The sequence below is a fragment of the Henckelia pumila genome, chromosome 4 (assembly GCF_033568475.1).
Source record: "Henckelia pumila isolate YLH828 chromosome 4, ASM3356847v2, whole genome shotgun sequence".
Taxonomy (NCBI): Eukaryota; Viridiplantae; Streptophyta; class Magnoliopsida; order Lamiales; family Gesneriaceae; genus Henckelia; species Henckelia pumila.
Window position 1 is genome coordinate 210,355,287 of NC_133123.1, and position 22,152 is coordinate 210,377,438.

The 22,152-nt window shown below is 40.4% G+C and overlaps 1 protein-coding gene across 1 annotated transcript; it reads left to right on the forward strand.

The window, feature by feature from the left end:
- Positions 1–15,333: 15,333 nt before the first annotated feature.
- LOC140862711 (uncharacterized) lies at positions 15,334–21,925 on the forward strand. The gene is made up of 9 exons (XM_073265747.1): positions 15,334–15,477; positions 15,576–15,890; positions 16,008–16,307; positions 16,434–16,528; positions 16,775–16,832; positions 16,959–17,106; positions 17,386–17,642; positions 18,168–18,890; positions 21,470–21,925. Exons 1-9 carry the CDS (start codon positions 15,334–15,336, stop codon positions 21,923–21,925), a joined length of 2,496 nt encoding a protein of 831 aa, XP_073121848.1.
- The last annotated feature ends 227 nt before the right edge of the window (positions 21,926–22,152 follow it).

The following is a 22,152-nucleotide window of genomic DNA, read 5'->3' on the forward strand; positions in this document are numbered from 1 at the left end:
TTCATTAAATTTAACTCTTTAAATTTAACTATCTCAACGGGGATTAAAACTCCATTACACTGTGTGACCCTCAATGGTTCAGGGATACAGCTAGCCGTGGGCTCACAACTCCTTGTGACTCGCAACAACACTTTCCGACTTGCCCAACGAATCATGGTAAAGCGCCTAGCAACATCGCCCCATGATTCCCTAGGTATCACTGATAGTGCCTACAAGAACCAGTAGATTTTGGTTAGCGTACAGTACGGTCCCTTCATCCATATATCCCGATCGAATCAACAACCATTGGTATATCGAGAGTCGCTCAAGATTCGATAACTATGCAATACATCTTGAAGATCAAATTAGTGACATCGCATGTGCTACTAAAAAACCATTTCTTAAATCACATCAAGTACTCTGGCCAGAGTTTCGTCACACTAATATCTCCTCAGATCGCATAGGATATCCACACTCGCAAGTATGTGGTGAATCCTTGACAACAATGCATCGACTCCTATATGTGTTGTAACTGTACCCAATCCCGACACCTGATGACCCCCATAGAGTCGGTAAACGAGTCAAAGCACAGTACTAGCATATAGAGTCTCCATGATGTTTCAAGTAGTAAGGACTAATGGTGTACAACCAAAACCGCGGACTTTATCCACTCTATAAGTGATAACCACTTGGAAAGTCCGGATAGGGTAGTTCGATTATTCATCCTATGAATATCCATTTGCATGCTTCGAACATCTCCATGTTCCCTACCAATGAAACGTGGTACTCCGCATCGCAAAGCTAGTCTCAAACTCGAGCGATCCTTATCCTTATTATCGGACGGCTCAATCGACTAGGAACAGTTTAGAATATACAGTGACTATAAGATGTATTTCATGATAGACATCCCCATGTTCTACCACATCTTACATACACTATAGTATATTCAAGGTCTTTATCAAAACAACAATAGTATATCATAATATAACAATATGAAGAAAGATAAAGTCATTGCCATTAAAAAATGTAAATTATATTAAACAAAAGATTGTTTATACAAAGAGTCATCAAAGCCCATAGCCACAAGTTGGCTCACTGGGCACCCACTCTTTCAATCTCCCACTTGCCCTATAGCCAACTAGTCATACTACGTAGACCCATTGCTTCGCGATGTTTGTCAAACAATGGTCCTGGCAAGGGCTTAGTAAGCGGATCAGCGATATTGTCTGCAGAGGCCACTCGTTCGACAGTGATGTCTCCTCTTTCCACAATCTCCCGGATGATGTGGTATTTCCTCAGTACGTGTTTGGATCTTTGATGAGACCTTGGTTCCTTTGCTTGAGCAACGGCACCCGTGTTGTCACAGTACACCGGGACTGGACCAACAAATTCAGGAATGACGCCCAACTCTTGGACGAAATTCCTCATCCAAACAGCCTCTTTAGCAGCTGCTGATGCTGCAATGTATTCAGCCTCAGTGGTGGAATCCGCTGTGGTGTCCTGCTTGGAACTCTTCCAAGAGACAGCACCGCCATTGAGCATGAACACAAATCCAGAGGTTGACTTCGAGTCATCCATGTCACTTTGGAAGCTAGAGTCGGTATAGCCTTCCAATTTCAGTTCTCGTCCTCCATATACCATGAACATATTCTTAGTCCTTCGTAAGTACTTAAGAATGTCCTTCACGGCTTTCCAATGCATTTGACCAGGATTAGCCTGATATCTGCTCGTGACACTCAGAGCAAATGCTACATCCGGTCTGGTAGATATCATCCCATACATGATACTACCTATAGCTGACGCATATGGTACATGTGTCATATTCTCTATCTCTGCATCAGTCTTGGGACACATAGACTTGGATAAAAAAACTCCATGACACATGGGTAGATGTCCTCTCTTGGACCCATCCATTGAAAACCGTTTCAATATGGTGTCGATGTAGGTTGATTGAGTGAGTCCTATCATTCTCTTAGATCTATCCCTATAGATCTGTATCCCAAGAATGTAGGATCTCTCACCCAAATCCTTCATCGAGAATCTACCTGATAACCATATCTTTGTTGACTGCAACATCCCTACGTCATTCCCAATGAGTAGGATGTCATCAACATAAAGTACTAAGAATGTCACAGCATCCTTAACTACTTTCTTGTACACGCATGGTTCCTCCGGGTTCTTGATGAAACCAAAATCTTTTATTGTTTCATCAAATTTCTGGTTCCAACTTCTTGATGCTTGTTTTAGACCATAAATTGATCTCTGAAGCTTGCATACCTTATGCTCGCTTCCCATGGATGTGAACCCCTCAGGCTGCTTCATATAGATTTCTTCCTTAATGTCTCCATTAAGAAAAGCAGTCTTCACATCCATTTGCCATATCTCATAGTCATACCATGCAGCTATGGCAATAAGGATTCTTATGGACTTGAACATTGCAACTGGTGAAAAGGTTTCATCATAGTCAACTCCTTGTCTTTGAGTGTAACCTTTCGCCACCAATCGCGCCTTGTAGGTCAATACCTTACCATCAGGCCCAAGCTTTCTCTTGTAGATCCATTTACACCCTATTGGAACAATTCCATCAGGAGGATCTACTAAAGACCAAACTTGGTTTGTATGCATTGAATCCAATTCAGACTGCATAGCTTCAAGCCATAAATTTGAATCCGCATCAGAAATTGCTTCCTTGAAGTTTCTTGGATCACATCCAATGTCGGGTTCATCTTGATCCCCTTCAAGAAGAAGACCATATCGAACAGGAGGTCTAGAAGTCCTCTCGGATCTTCTAGGTTCAGGCGTGTCCAGTAATGGTTCCTGAGGCATAGGATCGTTATTTTGTATTTCGGGTTCTTCTCGAACCTCTTCGAGTTCCATCATCTCGCCTTTCTTATCCAATAAGAACTCCTTCTCCAAGAAGGTGGCATTCCTTGAAACAAACACCTTTGTTTCAGCAGGATGATAGAAATAATATCCGATTGAATTCTTCGGATATCCTACAAAATAACATAAGGTGGATCGACTATCCAGCTTATCTCCCACTGTCTGCTTCATGTAAGCAGGACATCCCCAAATCCTTAAGTACGAATACTTAAGAGCTTTGCCATTCCATAACTCGTATGGTGTTTTGTCCACTGCTTTGGTGTGGACGTTGTTCAACAACAATACCGCCGTTTCAAGCGCACCGCCCCAAAACGAAGGTGGAAGCTCAGTGAAGCTCATCATGGATCAAACCATGTCCAACAAAGTTCGATTACGACGCTCCGATACATCATTTAGCTGAGGTGTCATAGGAGGAGTCCACTGAGAGAGAATCTCATTCTCTTTCAGATAGTCCAAAAAACTCGGTACTTAAGTATTCTCCACCTCGATCCGATCGAAGTGCTTTAATACTTTTACCTAGCTTGTTTTCTACTTCAGCCTTGAATTCTTAGAACTTTTCAAATGCTTCAGACTTATATTTCATTAAATATAAATACCCATACCTTGAATAATCATCAGTAAAGGTAATGAAGTAGGTGTGGCCATATTGAGTACCAATTCTAAATGGACCACAAACGTCTGTATGGATCAAATCCAACAGATTTTGACTACGCTCAGGTTTCCCCTTAAAAGAAGATTTAGTAATTTTTCCTTTTAGGCAGGACTCACAAGTAGGTAGAGAGTTAATATCAGACATATCAAACATGCCCTCTCCCACTAGCTTGTTCATCCTCCTTGAGGAAATATGACCTAGTCTAGCGTGCCAAAGGTTTGCCGGGTTTTGACTATCGATTTTCCTTTTGTTTGTTGTCGCCGGTTTATCAACATAATTTATTGGAACATCTTTTAGTTTTAAGTTGTATAGATCGTTTTCAAGTTGTCCATTTCCAATCAAACATTCATTCTTGTAAATATTGCAAATCCAATTCACAAAATTGCAAGAATAACCATCTCTATCTAGCATAGAAACAGAAATAATGTTTTTAATTAAATCCGGAACAAATAAAACATCTCTTAAAAATAACTTAAAACCGTTCTGCAAAATTAAACAAACATCTCCAATGGCTGTAGCTTCAACTCTGGAACCATTCCCGAGCCTCAGCTGGGTCTCACCCATTCTAAGCCTGCGACTTCTTGTCATCACCTACAAATCATTGCAAATGTGAGATCCACATCCGGTATCCAATACCCAAGAAGTAGTATTAAGTGAAATGTTTATTTCAATATAGAACATACCCTTTGCAGTTCCCAACTGCTCTAGATATTCCTTGCAGTTGCGCTTCCAATGACCGGGCTTCTTGCAGTAATGACAAACATCCTTGGATTTTCCATTGTTTGAAGCCTTTGTCTTGTGCTTCTTCTCGGGTTTGACTTTCTTGGGTGGGGCAGAACGTTTCTTACCCTTCGTACTTGGCCCCTTCTTAGCAGAAGATGAGGAGCCCACCAAGAAAGCTGGTTTATCATTCTTTAGTGTGGATTCATATGTCACAAGCATATTGACCATCTCTTCAAGGGTGGCCTCTATCTTGTTCTTATTAAAATTTACCACAAATCCGTCAAACGAAGAAGGAAGAGACAGAAGCAGTAAATCCACGTTGAGTTCATGCTCCAACACCAAATCAAGAGTTGCTAACTTCTGTATGAGCCAAATCACTCGTACCCCATGATCACGGACCGAAGTCCCTTCACGCATGCGACACGTCATTAGCTCCTTAACAGTAGCGAACCTTTCAGCCCTCGATTGAGCCCCAAAAAGTTCCTTGAGTTGAGCGTGAATGTCAGCAGCATTCACGGTGTCCTCAAATCGCCTCTGGAGTTCATCAGACACCGAGGCTTGCATATAGCATTTGGTCTTGATGTCATGGTCCCACCATGCATCAAGTTTGGCCAATTCCTCCGGACTTACGTCAGCTGGTGCTTCCTTCGGAGGTGATTTCTCTAACACGTAGAGCATCTTCTCCGAAGTCAAGACAATCTTCAACTTCCGGAACCATTCCGTATAGTTTGCGCCAGTCAACTTGTTTTGTTCGAGGATCGAGAATAATGGATTACGCGAATTCATTGTATGAAATACTGAAAAGAAAAACAGACATATATCAATGATTGTTTTAAGCAATTTACTAAGACATAAAATAGGCGAATTTAATTTTATGAATCTCACTCCCACTATTTTAACGATTTCACTACCCTCTAGTGAAAACGGGAAACTTTTTCCTTAGTGAGAACATGGAGTCCAATTGACAAACTTATGGTCCCGAATAATATCAGCCAACCATAATTCTCAAAAGGTAGAGCCCAATTGCTTCCAAAGCAACCCCCATGTATTTACCTCATGTCCAATAAGGGCCAATAATATGACGCCGTTTAAAGTGACATGTCAAGATGACCCATCAATATTAAGTTGTGATGGACGGTCGCCATGTGGATCCCCCAATAATATGAGTCGATCCCATGGGAGTTCCACCCAACTTACAACATTTGTCGATCCAATGTACAGCTTTCCGACGGACGGGCCCCCCCAATAATATGAGCCGGACCGTATCCGCGGGTAGCATCACATACATTGACCGTTGATGGAAGGTAGGAACATTAAACAAATTTAAATTTCCTTTATTTATCTTGATATCAATTTTAAATCATATTTAAAATGAGGGATTTTTAATTATAAAAATTTGTCTCATCAATTTCAAATTATTGCATGCTTGCCGGATTCACGCAATTATGTCTAAAACATGCATACAATCATAATATCATATATTATATATAGGATGATCGATTCCATTTCTAATTGACTCGTGGTTGCCAATCACGAGTCTTAGTCCAATCCTAGGTAATATGCAGTATGCAATGCAATCCTATTACATTAGCTTCCAATTTACATTTCTTCGTCTTTATTGTCTGCTGGGCCTACCATCTTCAAATCTTGATCTCCCACTAAATCTAATGTATTTACAATAAATAACAATGACAAGTAGGGGATACATTTTTAGGGGTAGGAACGGGCCATAAACCAAGCCCACTTTTATTACATATGACATTCATACTGGGCCATAAACCAGGCCCATTAATAAAACCAACAACAATAAAAACAAATGTAAATTCCTAACATACACCTACAAAATTGGTCATGGCAATCGATCATCCTTATCCAATAACTTTTAATTCAAAATTAATTTATTGGATATCATGCATATGGCAATTTAAATTTAAACAGGATAAAATCATATTTTATATATAAAATCATATTTTACATATAAAATCATATTTTACATATAAAATCATATTTTACCTTTTATTAAATAAAATCATATTTTATCTACAGAATCTAATTTTATAGATAAAATCATATTTTACTTAATATATACATAAGATCAAATCTTATCATCAATTGTACCAAAAATAATTGATTTCAAAATTCAATTTAAGGATAAAATATTAAAGTTTTCCAAAAATTCAAATTTATCCAAAAATCAATTTTAAAATTTTCGGACTCGAACAATTCGATCCGATGCCTCGTGAACCAATCAAAAACAATTTTTGACCGGACCAAAAATAAAATTTTAACACATTAAAATTAATTTAAATAAAAAATAATAATTTTTTTCCCGCGGGCCGCCCGGGACACTCCCGGGCCGGCCCGCACCCGTGGGCGCGGGCCGGGGCAGCCTGGCTGCCCCTTTAGGGCAGCGACAATCGCTGCCCTGGTGGCGCCTGGTGCCGCCCCGGGAGCGCGGGCCGGGGCAGCCCGGCTGCCCCTTTAGGGCAGCGCCAGGCGCTGCCCTGCGCAGCGCTCTGTGCTGCGCTGCGCTGGGCAGCGCCGAGCGCTGCCCTGGCGGCGCTGAGCGCTGCCCCTGGGCGGCGACGTGCGCCGTCGTGGGCGGCGCTGTGCGCCCCCTTTGGGCGGCGCCGTGCGCCGCCCGGGGCAGCGACCGTCGCTGCCCCACCGGGCAGCGATCCAATCGCTGCCCGGGTTTTGCCCGAAAAATTTTTTTTTTATTTAAAATATTTATTTTGTTTTAAAAAACCAAGACTCAAAAATTTTTGTACAATCGATTAATTTAATCGTTTGATCTGAGCAACCTGGCTCTGATACCACTGTTGGAAAACTGGCGTTCAAATCAATCACGATTGATACCCGGTGCAGCGGAAGTTTAAAATTTTTAGTATGGAACAATTCCATAGTGTGAGTATCAACCATACGATTAAATTATTTGTGTGTGTAAAATTAAATAACTATTATTAAATTTTACCTTCAATCTCGAAGCGAGATTATTGGACACCACACAGATTTCTCTGCGCTTCTTGTATCTCCCTGGAACTGATGAACAAGCTTTCCTTCAATCAGGTCCACGAATGGAGGTTTAATCCCTCTGATAGATTGCACTAGAAAATCTATCAGAAGTTTTCTGCGAAGAGAATAACGAATTTGATTCGCTAATCCTGTCTGCAATTCAAAATCACAGACCGGAAAATCTCTGACAGAGAGAGGGAGGGGCGGCCGAATTTCTAGAGAGAGCTAGGGTTTTTTTTTCGAAAATTGTCTCTCAAAATTATGACCAACTGTGTGTAATTTCTGTACTGCAATAACTTATTTATAATGCAGGCCACTAACACCTTAGGGCCCATTAGTCATAAGTTGAGGCCCGACAAGCAAAGTCCGCATGTTCAGAAATTAATATAAAATTCATCGTGACTCCGATTGATAAACCGATTTTACCAATGTGCACAGAAACCATTTCTGCACATTTTAAAGTCAAGATAAATTTTCCTGAATCCGAATTCAGTGGTTTCCAAAAATGTACATCCCTATGTCATTTTAGGAAATCCTACTCCCTTACTCTTATTTAAGAAGTCCAACTTCTTTATTCATTAAATTTAACTCTTTAAATTTAACTATCTCAACGGGGATTAAAACTCCATTACACTGTGTGACCCTCAATGGTTCAGGGATACAGCTAGCCGTGGGCTCACAACTCCTTGTGACTCGGAACAACACTTTCCGACTTGCCCAATGAATCATGGTAAAGCGCCTAGCAACATCGCCCCATGATTCCCTAGGTATCACTGATAGTGCCTACAAGAACCAGTAGATTTTGGTTAGCGTACAGTACGGTCCCTTCATCCATATATCCCGATCGAATCAACAACCATTGGTATATCGAGAGTCGCTCAAGATTCGATAACTATGCAATACATCTTGAAGATCAAATTAGTGACATCGCATGTGCTACTAAGAAACCATTTCTTAAATCACATCAAGTACTCTGGCCAGAGTTTCGTCACACTAATATCTCCTCAGATCGCATAGGATATCCACACTCGCAAGTATGTGGTGAATCCTTGACAACAATGCATCGACTCCTATATGTGTTGTAACTGTACCCAATCCCGACACCTGATGACCCCCATAGAGTCGGTAAACGAGTCAAAGCACAGTACTAGCATATAGAGTCTCCATGATGTTTCAAGTAGTAAGGACTAATGGTGTACAACCAAAACCGCGAACTTTATCCACTCGATAAGTGATAACCACTTGGAAAGTTCGGATAGGGTAGTTCGATTATTCATCCTATGAATATCCATTTGCATGCTTCGAACATCTCCATGTTCCCTACCAATGAAACGTGGTACTCCGCATCGCAAAGCTAGTCTCAAACTCGAGCGATCCTTATCCTTATTATCGGACGGCTCAATCGACTAGGAACAGTTTAGAATATACAGTGACTATAAGATGTATTTCATGATAGACATCCCCATGTTCTACCACATCTTACATACACTATAGTATATTCAAGGTCTTTATCAAAACAACAATAGTATATCATAATATAACAATATGAAGAAAGATAAAGTCATTGCCATTAAAAAATGTAAATTATATTAAACAAAAGATTGTTTATACAAAGAGTCATCAAAGCCCATAGCCACAAGTTGGCTCACTGGGCACCCACTCTTTCATAAATCTCCTTTCAAAGGAAAACCTGAGCGTAGTCAAAATCTATTGGATTTGATCCATACGGATGTTTGCGGACCATTTAGTATTGGTACAAAATTTGGTCACACCTACTTCATTACCTTTACTGATGATTATTCTAGGTATGGGTACTTATATTTGATGAAATATAAGTCTGAATCATTTGAAAAGTTCAAAGAATTCAAGGCTGAAGTAGAAAACAAACTAGGTAAGAGGATTAAAGCACTTCGATCAGATCGAGGTGGAGAATACTTGAGTACCGAGTTTTTGAGCTATCTAAAAGAGAATGGGATTCTCTCTCAGTGGACTCCTCCTATGACACCTCAGCTTAATGGTGTTTCGGAGCATCGCAATCGAACTTTGTTGGACATGGTTCGATCCATGATGAGCTTCACTGAGCTCCCACCTTCGTTTTGGGGCTATGCTCTTGAAACGGCGGTATTGTTGTTGAACAACGTTCACACTAAAGCAGTGAACAAAACACCATACGAGTTATGGAATGGCAAAGCTCCTAAGTATTCGTACTTGAGGATTTGGGGATGTCCTGCTTACGTGAAGCAGACAGTGGGAGATAAGTTGGATAGTAAATCCACCTTATGTTATTTTGTAGGGTATCTGAAAAATTCAATCGGATATTATTTCTATCATCCTACTGAAACAAAAGTGTTTGTTTCAAGGAATGCCACCTTCTTGGAGAAGGAGTTCTTATTGGATAAGAAAGGCAAGATGATGGAACTCGAAGAAATTCGAGAAGAACCCAAGATACAAAATAATGATCCTACACCTCAGGAACCATTGATTGACACGCCTATTACTAGAAGATCCGAGAGGACTTCTAGGCCTCCTATTAGATATGGTTTTCTTCTTGAAGGGGATCAAAGTAAACCCGACATTGGATGTGATCCAAGAAACTTCAAGGAAGCAATTTCTGATGCAGATTCGAATTTATGGCTTGAAGCTATGCAGTCGGAAATAGATTTGATGCATACAAACCAAGTTTGGACTTTAGTAGATCCTCCCGATGGAATTGTTCCAATAGGGTGTAAATGGATCTATAAGAGAAAACTTGGGCCTGATGGAAAGGTACTGACCTACAAGGCACGATTGGTGGCAAAAGGTTATACTCAAAGACAAGGAGTTGACTATGATGAAACTTTTTCACCAGTCGCAATGTTCAAGTCCATAAATTCTTATTGCCATAGCAGCATGGTATGACTATGAGATATGGCAAATGGATGTGAAGACTGTATTTCTTAATTGAAACATTAAGGAAGAAATCTATATGATGCAGCCCGAGGGATTCACATCCATGGGAAGCGAGCATAAGGTATGCAAGCTTCAGAGATCGATCTATGGTCTCAAACAAGCATCAAGAAGTTGGAACCAGAAATTTGATGAAATAATAAAGGATTTTGGTTTCATCAAGAACCCGGAGGAATCGTGCGTGTACAAGAAAGTAGTTAAGGATGCTGTGACATTCTTAGTACTTTATGTTGATGACATCTTACTCATTGGGAATGATGTAGGGATGTTGCAGTCAACAAAGATATGGTTATCAGGTAGATTCTCGATGAAGGATTTGGGTGAGGCGTCCTATATTCTAGGGATACAGATCTATAGAGATAGATCTAAGAGAATGATAGGACTTACTCAAGCTACCTACATCGACACTATATTGAAAAGGTTTTCAATGGATGAGTCCAAGAGAGGACATCTACCTATGTGTCATGGAGTCTCTCTATCCAAGTCTATGTGTCCCAAGACTGACGAAGAGATAGAGAAAATGACACACATACCATATGCGTCAGCCATAGGGAGTATCATGTATGGGATGATATCCACCAGACCGGATGTGGCATTTGCTCTGAGTGTCACGAGCAGATATCAAACCAATCCCGGTCAAATGCATTGGAAAGCCGTGAAGGATATTCTTAAGTACTTGAGAAGAACTAAGAATGTATTCATGGTTTATGGAGGAAGAGAACTGAAATTGGAAGGCTATACCGACTCTAGCTTCCAAAGTGACGTGGATGACTCGAAGTCAACCTCTGGATTTGTGTTCATGCTCAATGGCGGTACTGTCTCTTGGAAGAGTTCCAAGCAGGACACCACTGCGGATTCCACCACTGAGGCAGAATACATTGCGGCATCAGCTGCTGCTAAAGAGGCCGTTTGGATGAGGAATTTCGTCCAAGAGTTGGGCGTTATTCCTGAAGCTGTTGGTCCAGTCCCGGTGTACTGTGACAATACGGGTGCCGTTGCTCAGGCAAAGGAACCAAGGTCTCATCAAAGATCCAAACACGTATTGAGGAAATACCACATCATCCGGGAGATCGTGGAAAGAGAAGACATCACTGTCGAGAGAGTGGCCTCTGCAGACAATATCACTGATCCACTTACTAAGCCCTTGCCAGGACCATTATTTGACAAACATCGCGAAGCAATGGGACTACGTAGTATGACTAGTTGGCTTTAGGGCAAGTGGGAGATTGAAAGAGTGGGTGCCCGGTGAGCCAACTTGTGGCTAAGGGCTTTTATGACTCTATGTATAAACAATCTTTTGTTTAATATAATTTACACTTTTATAATGGCATTTACTTTATCTTTTATCATATTATTATGTTGTGACATACTATAAGATGTTTGGGTGAAGACCTTGAATATACTATAGTGTATGTAAGATGTGGTGGCACATGGGGATGGCTATCATGAAACACATCTTATAGTCACTGTATATTCTAAACAGTTCCTAGTCGATTGAGCCGTCCGTTAATAAGGATAAGGATCGCTCGAGATTGAGTCTAGCATTTGCGACGCCGAGTACCACGTTTCATTGGTATGGAACATAGAGATGTTCAAAGCATGCAAATGGATATTCATACGATGAATGATCGAACTACCCTATCCGGACTTTCCAAGTGGTTATCACTTATCGAGTGGATAAAGTCCGCGGTTTTGGTTGTACACCATTAGTCCTTACTACTTGAAACATCATTGAGACTCTATATGCTAGTACTGTACTTTGACTCATTTACCGACTCTATTGGGGTCATCAGGTGTCGGGATTGGGTACAGTTACGACACATATAGGAGTCGATGATTTGTTGTCAAGGATTCCCCACATACTTGCGAGTGTGGATATCCTATGCAATCTGAAGAGATATTAGTGTGACGAATCTCTGGCCAGAGTACATGATGTGTTTTAAGAAATGGTTTCTTAGTAGCACATGCGATGTCACTATTTGATCTTCAAGATGCATTGCATAGTTATCGAATCTCGAACGACTCTCGATTTACCAATGGTTGTTGATTCGATCGGGATATATGGATGAAGGGACCTACTGTACGCTAACCAAAATCTATTGGTTCTTGCAGGCACTATCAGTGATACCTAGGGAATCATGGGGCGATGTTGCTAGGCGCTCTTACCATGATTCGATGGGCAAGTCAGAAATTGTTGTTCCGAGTCACAAGGAGTTGTGAGCCCACGGCTAGCTGTATCCCTGAACCATTGAGGGTCACACAAGTAATGGATTTTTAATCCCCGTTGAGATAATTAAATTTAAAGAGTTAAATTTAGTGAATAAATAAGTGGGACTTCTTATTTAAGAGTAGAGGGAGTAAGATTTCCTAAAATGACATAGTGATGGACATTTTTGGAAACCACTGAATTCGGATTCAGAAAATTTATCTTGACTTTAAAAGATGCAGAAATGGTTTCTGTGCACATTGGTGAAATTGGTTTATCAATCTGAGTCACGATGAATTTTATATTAATTTCTTACATGCGGGCTTTGCTTGTCAAGCTTGAACTTAGGACTAATGAGCCCTAAGCTGTTAGCAGCCCACATTATAAATAAGTTATTGCAGTACAAAAATTACACACAACTTACACTCAGATTTTCGAAAACCCTAGCCTCCAGTCTAGGAATTTCGGCCGCCCCCCTCTCTCTGTCTTAGAGAATTTTCAGTCTGTGAATTTCGAATTTGCAGTCTGAATTAGCAGATCATATCTGTTCTATCTCTTTGTAGAAACTTATGATAGACTTTCTAGTGCAGTCTATCAGAGGGATTAAACTTCTGTTCGTGGACCTGATTGAAGAATTGTTCGTTCATCAGTTCCTGGGATATACAACAAGAGCAGTTTAATCTGTTGGTGTCCATAATCTCGTTTCGAGATTTTAAGGTAAAATTTATATTGTTTAAATTTTATATTATCAATTTTAATCGTAGGAATTTGATACCCATATGGAATCGTTCCATATAAAAATTTAAAACTTCCGCTGCACCGGGTATCACTTTCTTTTTCGATCCGGAGAATGACCGTGTTCCAACATTAACATCAAGAGGGAGAGTTAGTAGTAGGACTCAGTTTAGAAGTTGAATCAACATGTTTATCTAGTTTAAGATTGAAGAATGTTAGAACTCGAACTTGTTATGTTTGTTATTCGAATTTTTTTTGTATTCGGATTGTAATCTTGAATCGAAGCATGTTGGTGTTGTATCGATTTAGATTCTTGTTGATCTTAGGCTTTATGAAATCATGTTTGATTTTGTGTATTCTTTACACCCTGTTTTAGTGTATGTAATTGAATGCACGTTAGAAGCAAGCGCGGGATCTTTTTTTTATTCAGCCTGAGCTTTTTTGCCCAGGCCTTCCACGCGCGAGCGAGGTGGTACCTCGTGCGCGCGCGAGGAATTCCAGGGGGCTCGGGTTTGTTGGCCCGCGCGCACGATCCCTCGGTTGGGCTCGGGTTGTAAAGCCTGCGAGCGCGCGAGATGGTTATCTCGCGCGGGCGCGAGGCGTTTCTTTAAAAAAAAAACTTTTGATTGCTTTTAATCTTGGGTTCTGGTTCGATTATTTGTTGTTTAATCCGAGTTTAGTTGTTAAGAACCGAGATCTCACATTAAGTGGTATCAGAGCATTAAGATTCTTGGTTGAACTAGAGTGAGCGGGGTAGTTCGAGTCCGCATATATTGGCTCCTCGCATGTGTTTGAGTTATTTAATTGTTTATTTAATTCCATGCGAGCATGCTTGATTAGTTGAGAATTAATTGAATTACATGATTATGTGATTTAATTTATAAAGGGGGTATCCGGTATTCCAAGCGGTTGTAAGGACACCGAATTGTTGCGATTGAGATATCTTGTGTCCTAACCTTTGATTATCAGATGGGTCCTCGTCGAGTGATTAACAGAAACCCACCGTCAGTTATTCCTACGACTGAGCAAGCTAGTACTGAAACTGTTCAAATGGATGCTACAACGACGCCTATGGAAACCTTGCTGAAAAGGTTGCAGTCTTTTAATCCACCGTTGTTGTTGGGTACAGAGAATCTAGTTGACTGTGAGAGCTGGTTGGACGACATTGATCAGTTTTTTGATTCCCTTGATTACTCTGACGACCGCAGAACTAGGTTAGTCATTCATCAGTTTCGAGGTGTTGCTATGAACTGGTGGATCACGACAAAGAGATCCATAAAGAACCGAGGTACAGTTGTCAATTGGTCTCTTTTCAAAACTGAGTTTTATAATCGTTTTTTCCCTGTTTCGTACCGAAAGGACAAGGGAGCCGAGTTTGCCAATCTGAGGCAAGGGAATCTGAACATTGAGGAGTACGTAGCCAAGTTTGATAGCTTGTTGCGTTTTGCACCGCACATTGCCGACAATGAAGAATCCAAAGCCGATCAGTTCATCAATGGCTTGAATTCTGACATATTCACTTTGGTAAACACTGCTAGGCCTGATAACTTTGCGGATGCCATGAATCACGCAAAGGGAGCTGAAGCGGGTTTGTGGAGGCAGAGAGGAAATCATATGGTACCTCAGCAGCAAAGAGAGTCTCAGAACCAACCATCTCAGTATCAGAATCAGCCACCTCAATATCAGAACGAGCAGCAGAGGTATGAAGGTGGAAGCAGTGGGGGGAACAGAAAGGACCAGTACAAAGCAAGAGGGAAACAGTTCAAGAGGCATGGGAACAATTCTTCTAGTTCCAGTGGTTCCAAGCAATTCGGTTTAGGACAGAGTTCTGGATCATCATCCTTGTACTGCAGAAAGTGTGGAGGTAGACACTCACCGGATCAGTGTGTAGGGGTCTTTGGAAACTGCAACACCTGCCATCAACCGGGACACTTTTCCAAGGTGTGCCCTCAGCGTAACAGAGATTGAGCTCAGAGTGGAAGTTCATCTCGACCTACAGCACAGCTTGAGAGACAGTCTTATGCAGTTCACAGCAATAGCAACAAAAAAGATCGATTTAGGCCCAAAGGTAAACAATTCAAGAAGAAAGGAAGTAGTTCCTCTAGTTTTGGTGGTTCAAAGCAGTTTGGATCAAGTCAGGGTTCAGGGTCTATAGGTTGGTTTTGCAGTAAGTGTGGAGGAAGACACTCGAGTGATGCTTGCAAGGGAGTTACTGGAACTTGTAATCTCTGCAACCGGCCATGACATTATGCCAGAGTGTGTCCTACACGTGGAACATCACAGGGAGCAACTCAAGCTGACAGACAAGCTCCTGCTGTGCATTCCTTTCAATCTTCAGGTAGACCAGCTCAGAGTGGACAGGGAGAGAGCCACAGTGTAGGCCAACCTCCACGACAGCCAGCTAGAGTGTTTGCATTGACGGGAGATCAAGCATAGGCGGCACCGGATAATGTGATTGCAGGTAATTGTGTTCTCTCTGGTTATCCTGCTTATGTGTTGATTGACAATGGAGCATCACATACTTTTATAGCTGAAACATTTGTTGCATTGTATGCTTTGCCTGTTGAGCATTTGTCTTCTGTATTTGCTATCTCATCGCCCATGAGAAAAGATAAGACATCTTCAAGCATAGTCAGGGGTTGTGAATTACAGTTTGACAGTAATGCAATTGAGCTTGATTGCATAGTACATGGTATGTCTGATTTTGATTGTATTATTGTCAACGATGCACTAACCAAGTACAGGGCCACGGTTGACTGTTTTCATAAGATTGTCAGATTTAGACCAGACATGGCAGATGATTGGAAATTCTTCGGTAAGGGTTCTCGTGCTAAGATTACTTTGATTTCTAGCTTATCTATGGAACAGTTATTGCAGACTGGAGCTGAAGGATTTCTAGTTTATGCATTGGATGTGTTGAAAGCTAGTCCTGAACTGGCGGATATTCCTATTGTATGTGAGTTTGCAGATATTTTTCCGGATGAAATACCGGGATTGCCTCCAATGCGTGAGATTGATTTCAGTATCGAGTTGGTACAAGGTACATTACCTATCTCTAAAGCTCCTTATAGAATTGCACCACTTGAATTAAAAGAGTTGAAAGATCAACTTGAAGATTTTCTGAACAAAGGTTACATTAGACCAAGTGTGTCACCTTGGAGCGCTCCGGTATTATTTGTCAGAAATAAGGACGGGTCGATGAGATTATGTATTGACTATCGCCAATTAAATCAGATCACGATAAAGAATAGATATCCATTACCTCAAATAGATGACTTGTTTGACCAATTGCAGGGTTCTTCCGTCTATTCAAAGATCGATTTAAGGTCTGCTTATCACCAGTTGAGGGTAAGAGAAGCAGATGTGTCAAAAACTGCTTTTCGAACGAGGTATGGCCACTATGAGTTTATAGTAATTCCATTCGGTTTAACAAATGCTCCTGCTGTCTTTATGGGTTTAATGAATAGAATATTTCAGAAGTACTTAGAAGAGTTTGTTATCATTTTTATTGATGATATTCTGATATATTCTAAGAATAAGACTGAGCATGCAGAGCATTTGAGGATTGTTTTATAGATTTGGAGAACTGAGCACTTGTATGCTAAGCTGTCCAAATGCAAGTTTTGGTTGGACAGAGTTATTTTTCTTGGCCATGTTATTTCAGGAGACGGTATATCTGTTGATCCTAGCAAGGTAGAGGCAGTTATTAACTGGCCTAGACCTACATCCTTACCTGAGATTCGTAGTTTCATGGGTTTAGCCGGGTATTATCGCCGATTTATTGCAAGATTTTCTAGCATTTCGAAGCCGATTACCCAGTTAACACAGAAGAATACTCCGTTTGTTTGGACACATGAATGTGAAGCTAGCTTTATTGAGTTGAAGAAAAGGTTGACCAGTGCACCTGTATTATCTATTCCATTAGGTACAGGTGGTTTTACTGTTTATTCTGATGCTTCTCACAAGGGTTTGGGTTGTATTTTGATGCAGCGAGGTCATGTGATAGCATATGCTTCCAGGAAATTGAAACCTCATGAGATCAGATACCCAGTACACGATCTTGAGCTTGCAGCTATTGTCTTTGCGTTGAAGATTTGACGTCATTATTTATATGGTGAGACCTTTGAGATATTTTCGGATAATAAAAGCTTGAAGTATCTGTTTTCTCAAGCTGAATTAAATATGAGACAAAGACGTTGGTTGGAATTGCTGAAAGATTTTGACTGTGAGATTAAGTATTATCCAGGGAAGTCTAATGCAGCGGCTGATGCACTGAGTAGAAGGGTATGTGATTTATCTTTATCTACTATGCATGTCTCTAAGTTGATTGAATATTGCTGTGTGTCTGGTTTGGATTTTGAGACAGGTGTACAACCTGTACGGGTTTATGCAATCCAAGCTGAGCCGGAGTTGTTTGTTCGAATTAAAGAAGCCCATAAAGCTGATCAAAACATTCAGAATTCGATTGAACGAGTTAGAACTGGACATGAGTCAAAGTTTCAGGTCAGTATGGATGGAATTTTGTTTGTTAATCGACATATTGTTGTACCTGATATTGCAGAATTGAAACAACAAATTATCAATGAAGCTCATTGCAGCAATTTTAGTATCCATTCAGGGGGCAGAAAAATGTATAATGATCTGAAACAACAGTTTTGGTAGAAAAGAATGGTAGCTGATGTGACAAAGTTTGTTTCTAGATGTTTAAACTGTCAACAGGTAAAAGCTGAAAGGAAGCGGCCAAGTGGTTTATTGCACAGTTTAGCAGTTCCTGAATGGAAATGAGATCATATCACTATGGATTTTGTCCCAAGATTACCAAGATCTTCGAGAGGATGTGATGCGGTTTGGGTTGTGATTGATAGACTGACTAAGTCTACATGTTTTATTCCTTATCAGATGACGTATCGTCATGATCAAATGACAAATATTTATATCAAAGATGTGGTACGATTACATGGTGTACCTAAATCTATAGTATCGGATCGAGATCCTCGATTCACTTCACATTTCTGGCATAGTTTACAGGAAGCTCTGGGTACTAGTCTGCATTTAAGTACAACGTATCATCCTCAGAATTACGGGCAGTCAGAGAGTACTATACAGATTCTCGAAGATATGTTGAGAGTTGTGATACTTGATTTTGGTGCGAGTTGGCAAGAATCTTTGCCACTTGTTAAATTTTCTTATAATAACAGCTATCATTCAAGCATTCAGATGGCTCCATTTGAAGCACTGTATGGTAGAAAATTCCGATCGCCATTGTTTTGGGATAATCTTTCTGAAACACCACTTACAGGGCCAGACATGATCAGAGAGATGTCTGATAAAGTAAATTTGATCAAGATCAGAATGAGAACAGCGCAAGATCGACAAGCAAAATATGAGAATGTATGGCGTAGACCTTTGATTTTTGCACAGGGTGATCGAGTATTTTTAAAGATATCTCCTTTCCGAGGCACTGTTCAATTCGAAAAGAAGGGTAAGCTATCACCGAGGTTTATTAGACCTTACGAAATTCTTGATAAAGTTGGTGATCTTGCATACCGACTAGCATTACCTCCAGCACTGTCAGGTATTCACGATGTATTTCACGTGTCTATTTTGAGGAAGTACGAGCTCGATGCTTCCCATATTATTCGTCCAGATGTAGCTGAGTTGGATGAAACATTGAGCTATTTTGAACGTCCTATTCAAATCCTTGATCACAAGAAAAGGCAGCTTCGAAACAAATCCATTCCACTTGTTAAGGTGCAATGGAGTAGACACGGAATTGAAGAAGCTACTTGGGAGACAGAGCAGGATATGAGACAAAGTTATCCAGAACTATTTCACTGATGTGAGTTTATTCAGTATTTCTGCTATTCTATTATATTATGTGTGTTCAGATCGCATGTGATTTCGAGGACGAAATCATATCTTAGCGGGGGAGAATTGTAAGGCTCAAGATTATTTAATTTTAATCTGAGTATATTTAATTTGAGAATTTTGGAGTTTGAATTGAAATTCTAATATTCTTAAATTATTTAGGATTGAAATTGAATTAAAAGATTTCATAAGGACTGAATTGCAAATAATGAAGTTTTGAGAGGCCAAAATGTAAATCTTGGATTTAGTGGATGACACATGTCTTGTATTGGATTTGTACGTGTATATCATCTTTTTGGATCAGAATTCAGCAGCAACACCTCGATTCCTTCTTCATTTCATATTTCCAAGTTATTTCTTCATCTTCAATCTTGTGTAACTCAAGATCCGCCCAACCAATTTCAAATTCGGATACGGTTTTGGAATCCTTGCAAGAGGGGCTTAGTTTTGATGTAAGAATCTATTCGCTTCAGCTAGTTTCGAAATTATGTTGGTAGGAATCAGATTTGAAGCATGAATATGTGTTCTTGGTGTTATGTATATTGTATATTCGAGGTCGGAACGAAGAACGGGTACCGTTTGAAATTGATATAAATTTCCAGCTTTTATTCAAAAATTATGCTATCTGATTTGGTTGGTTTGTGATGATATTTGACTGGGATGTTATGTATATGAGACTTATATGATGGTTAGAATTGATGGCTATAAGTTACGGTAACCGATATTCCATCGTTACATCGCTGGTTCGCGAAATTGATAGATTTTGAATCCTTATGATTGAGTTGTGGTATAAATGAGTTATTGCTGATGTTATGGCCTTGAATACCATTCATTTCAGATTTAATCAAAGGACATCTACTTTGGGAGTTTTGGTTGTTGAACCGGGAGAGATTTGATCAAAGTTGGTGATCTTTAGACTTTGATAATTGAGTTTAGCTTGAGAAGAATTGTGATTGCAATTGTGTATTTTTAGCTTGTGGATCTAGCTCGTTTCTTATCAAGACTAAGGTATAATACGACGATGATCAAGATGGGGTTGTCCGTTGAGACGAGTTTATCTTCTCGATTCCCTTAAATCACACATTACTTGGCATACATGTTTGTATTACTTGTGCTTAGTTCTAATGCTTAGTGTTGAGTCATTGGATTTAAGTAGACGAGCCCAGGACCGCCACAGTTTTTTATTGGTGATTGGACTCGACAGGTCTGAACTGTGTTGGCAGCAGTGTGTTATACAATCAGAGACACGCGTTTTGTTGAGGGAGTTCAAAATGACGATCGGAAGTTCCGAAGTGCGTTTGAAAGCTCCGAACGGGAGATCAGACATTTCGATCGTGGACTATAAATAGGGGCCAAGAGATTCAATTCTACTTTCTAATTCCTCAGCATCCCCTCTCGTTTATGGTTAGTTTTAAAGGTTTTTGTACGTCATATTCAAAGGTCGGGCGGTGACAAAGAGCTACCGAGATCGCAGCAGTGTTGTGCCTTGAGTATAGGGCAATCATCATCAAAGAGCTGACTAAAGACGCATGTATATTGCTAGAATCTATTTAGCTTTATGAGTAGCTATTAGTCTAGTTAAACTATTTATAATTGTATAAGTGATATGGTATACACTTGATTGTAGGATTGGATACTAGGCTGTCACTTAGACTTGTCCTAGAAAGGTACGTAAGTACTGACTGAGATATCAAGCTGAGTATGCATTCTTATGTGTTGCATTTTATCTGTCTTGATATTCATGTATTTGCGGTACATATGACGCATGATCATTTATCACGTTGAGTCGTATCTCATTCGAGATAGCCACAGTTAGTTGTGCCACTCAGCCGTATATTTTGAACGATTGGACGTCATGAGTCACATGGCTGACAGGAACCGAGGGCTGTGATGTTTCAAGGATATTTCTCAATCCACATCCGGTTTTATAATAGTGGATCATAGGGGTACTTCCGAATGATACTAAACTCTTTTGGCACCTTTAGTCTGAGCATGAGTTCCTCGTTGATAAAGTTACCCTGTCCACGTCATTTTTCATGCACATATAGGTCTGTATACTCATATTTATTTTACTGGGCGTTGGCTCTCACGTCTCTTTTTTTTCATCTTAGACACCCCATTCCGCGGGGCAGGCCTCAGGTTGGATGATGTAGGCAGGAGTGAGCCCCGAGGCTAGTAGCATCGCCGTTTTGATCTCTGGTTATTTGATTTTGTTGTTTTACTCTGCTTTGGGTTGTTACACTGATATTCGATTTGGTTGTACCTCAAACTACATTTTAGACTATCGTTTCAAATTTTGGATTTGTTGATTTATCTGATTATTGTTATTTAAGATTTAATTGCATGCGTAAGTATTGTTAGTAGGTGATTCCGGTGCGGATTGCTACATTTATGGTATCAGAGCATGCAATAATATTTTGGGACATAGAACTTTCCTTTAGGGTTTTAACTTCTCTTTGTAGATGGTAGGACAAGGTGATGAGAGATGTCACGATATTGTGGGCCGATGGAGAGATGATGATGAGAGCCACAATCGCCACCGAGAACGTCGCCACCATCACCACAAGGGCCGTCGTTGCTTCGACATGCATAGGTTCCTCCAGGAGGGTCCCAATCCATTGGTGGGCGGAGATTCAGCTGAAGTGGCAGAGGATTGGTCGGAATGCATGGAGGGTTGTTTTCGAGTGTTCGATGCCACTGAGGAACAACGCATGGAAGCAGTGATTTTCCTTCTTGAGGGGCGTGTTCGGAAATGGTGGAAATCTGTTTCTGCTCCACTAATGCATGCGCAAGGTACGGTTACTTGGAATGATTTTCCTACTTCATTTGTTGAGTTTTATTTTTCTCCAGCTCTTTTCCAGGACAAATCCATAGAGCTTCTGTCGATGAAGCAAGGGGTCATGATGGTGGATGAATAACAACTAAATTTATTTGAGCTATTGATGTATTGTCCTCACATTCAATCCAGTTCCGAGGTGAAGTGTGATAATTTCTTTCAAGGCTTGAACCAGGATATTTTTTATCAGGTGTCAGCCTGTGACAATTCGGCGTCCTATGAGAGTTAGGTGAATCATTGCCGACAAGCACAGATCAGTCTGCAGCGAGGTAGGACTTTGAACTTTACTCGGTCTTTTGGTAACTTGGG

What these genes read in the sequence shown, in the direction of transcription:
- LOC140862711 (XM_073265747.1), top strand. Translation starts at nt 15,334, where the DNA reads ATGCTTGCAAGGGAGTTACTGGAACTTGTAATCTCTGCAACCGGCCAT. An exon ending in GCATTCCTTTCAATCTTCAG is followed by an intron (nt 15,478 to 15,575) that starts GTAGACCAGCTC and finishes GATCAAGCATAG; the next exon opens with GCGGCACCGGATAATGTGAT. An exon ending in GACATGAGTCAAAGTTTCAG is followed by an intron (nt 17,643 to 18,167) that starts GTCAGTATGGAT and finishes CATAGTTTACAG; the next exon opens with GAAGCTCTGGGTACTAGTCT.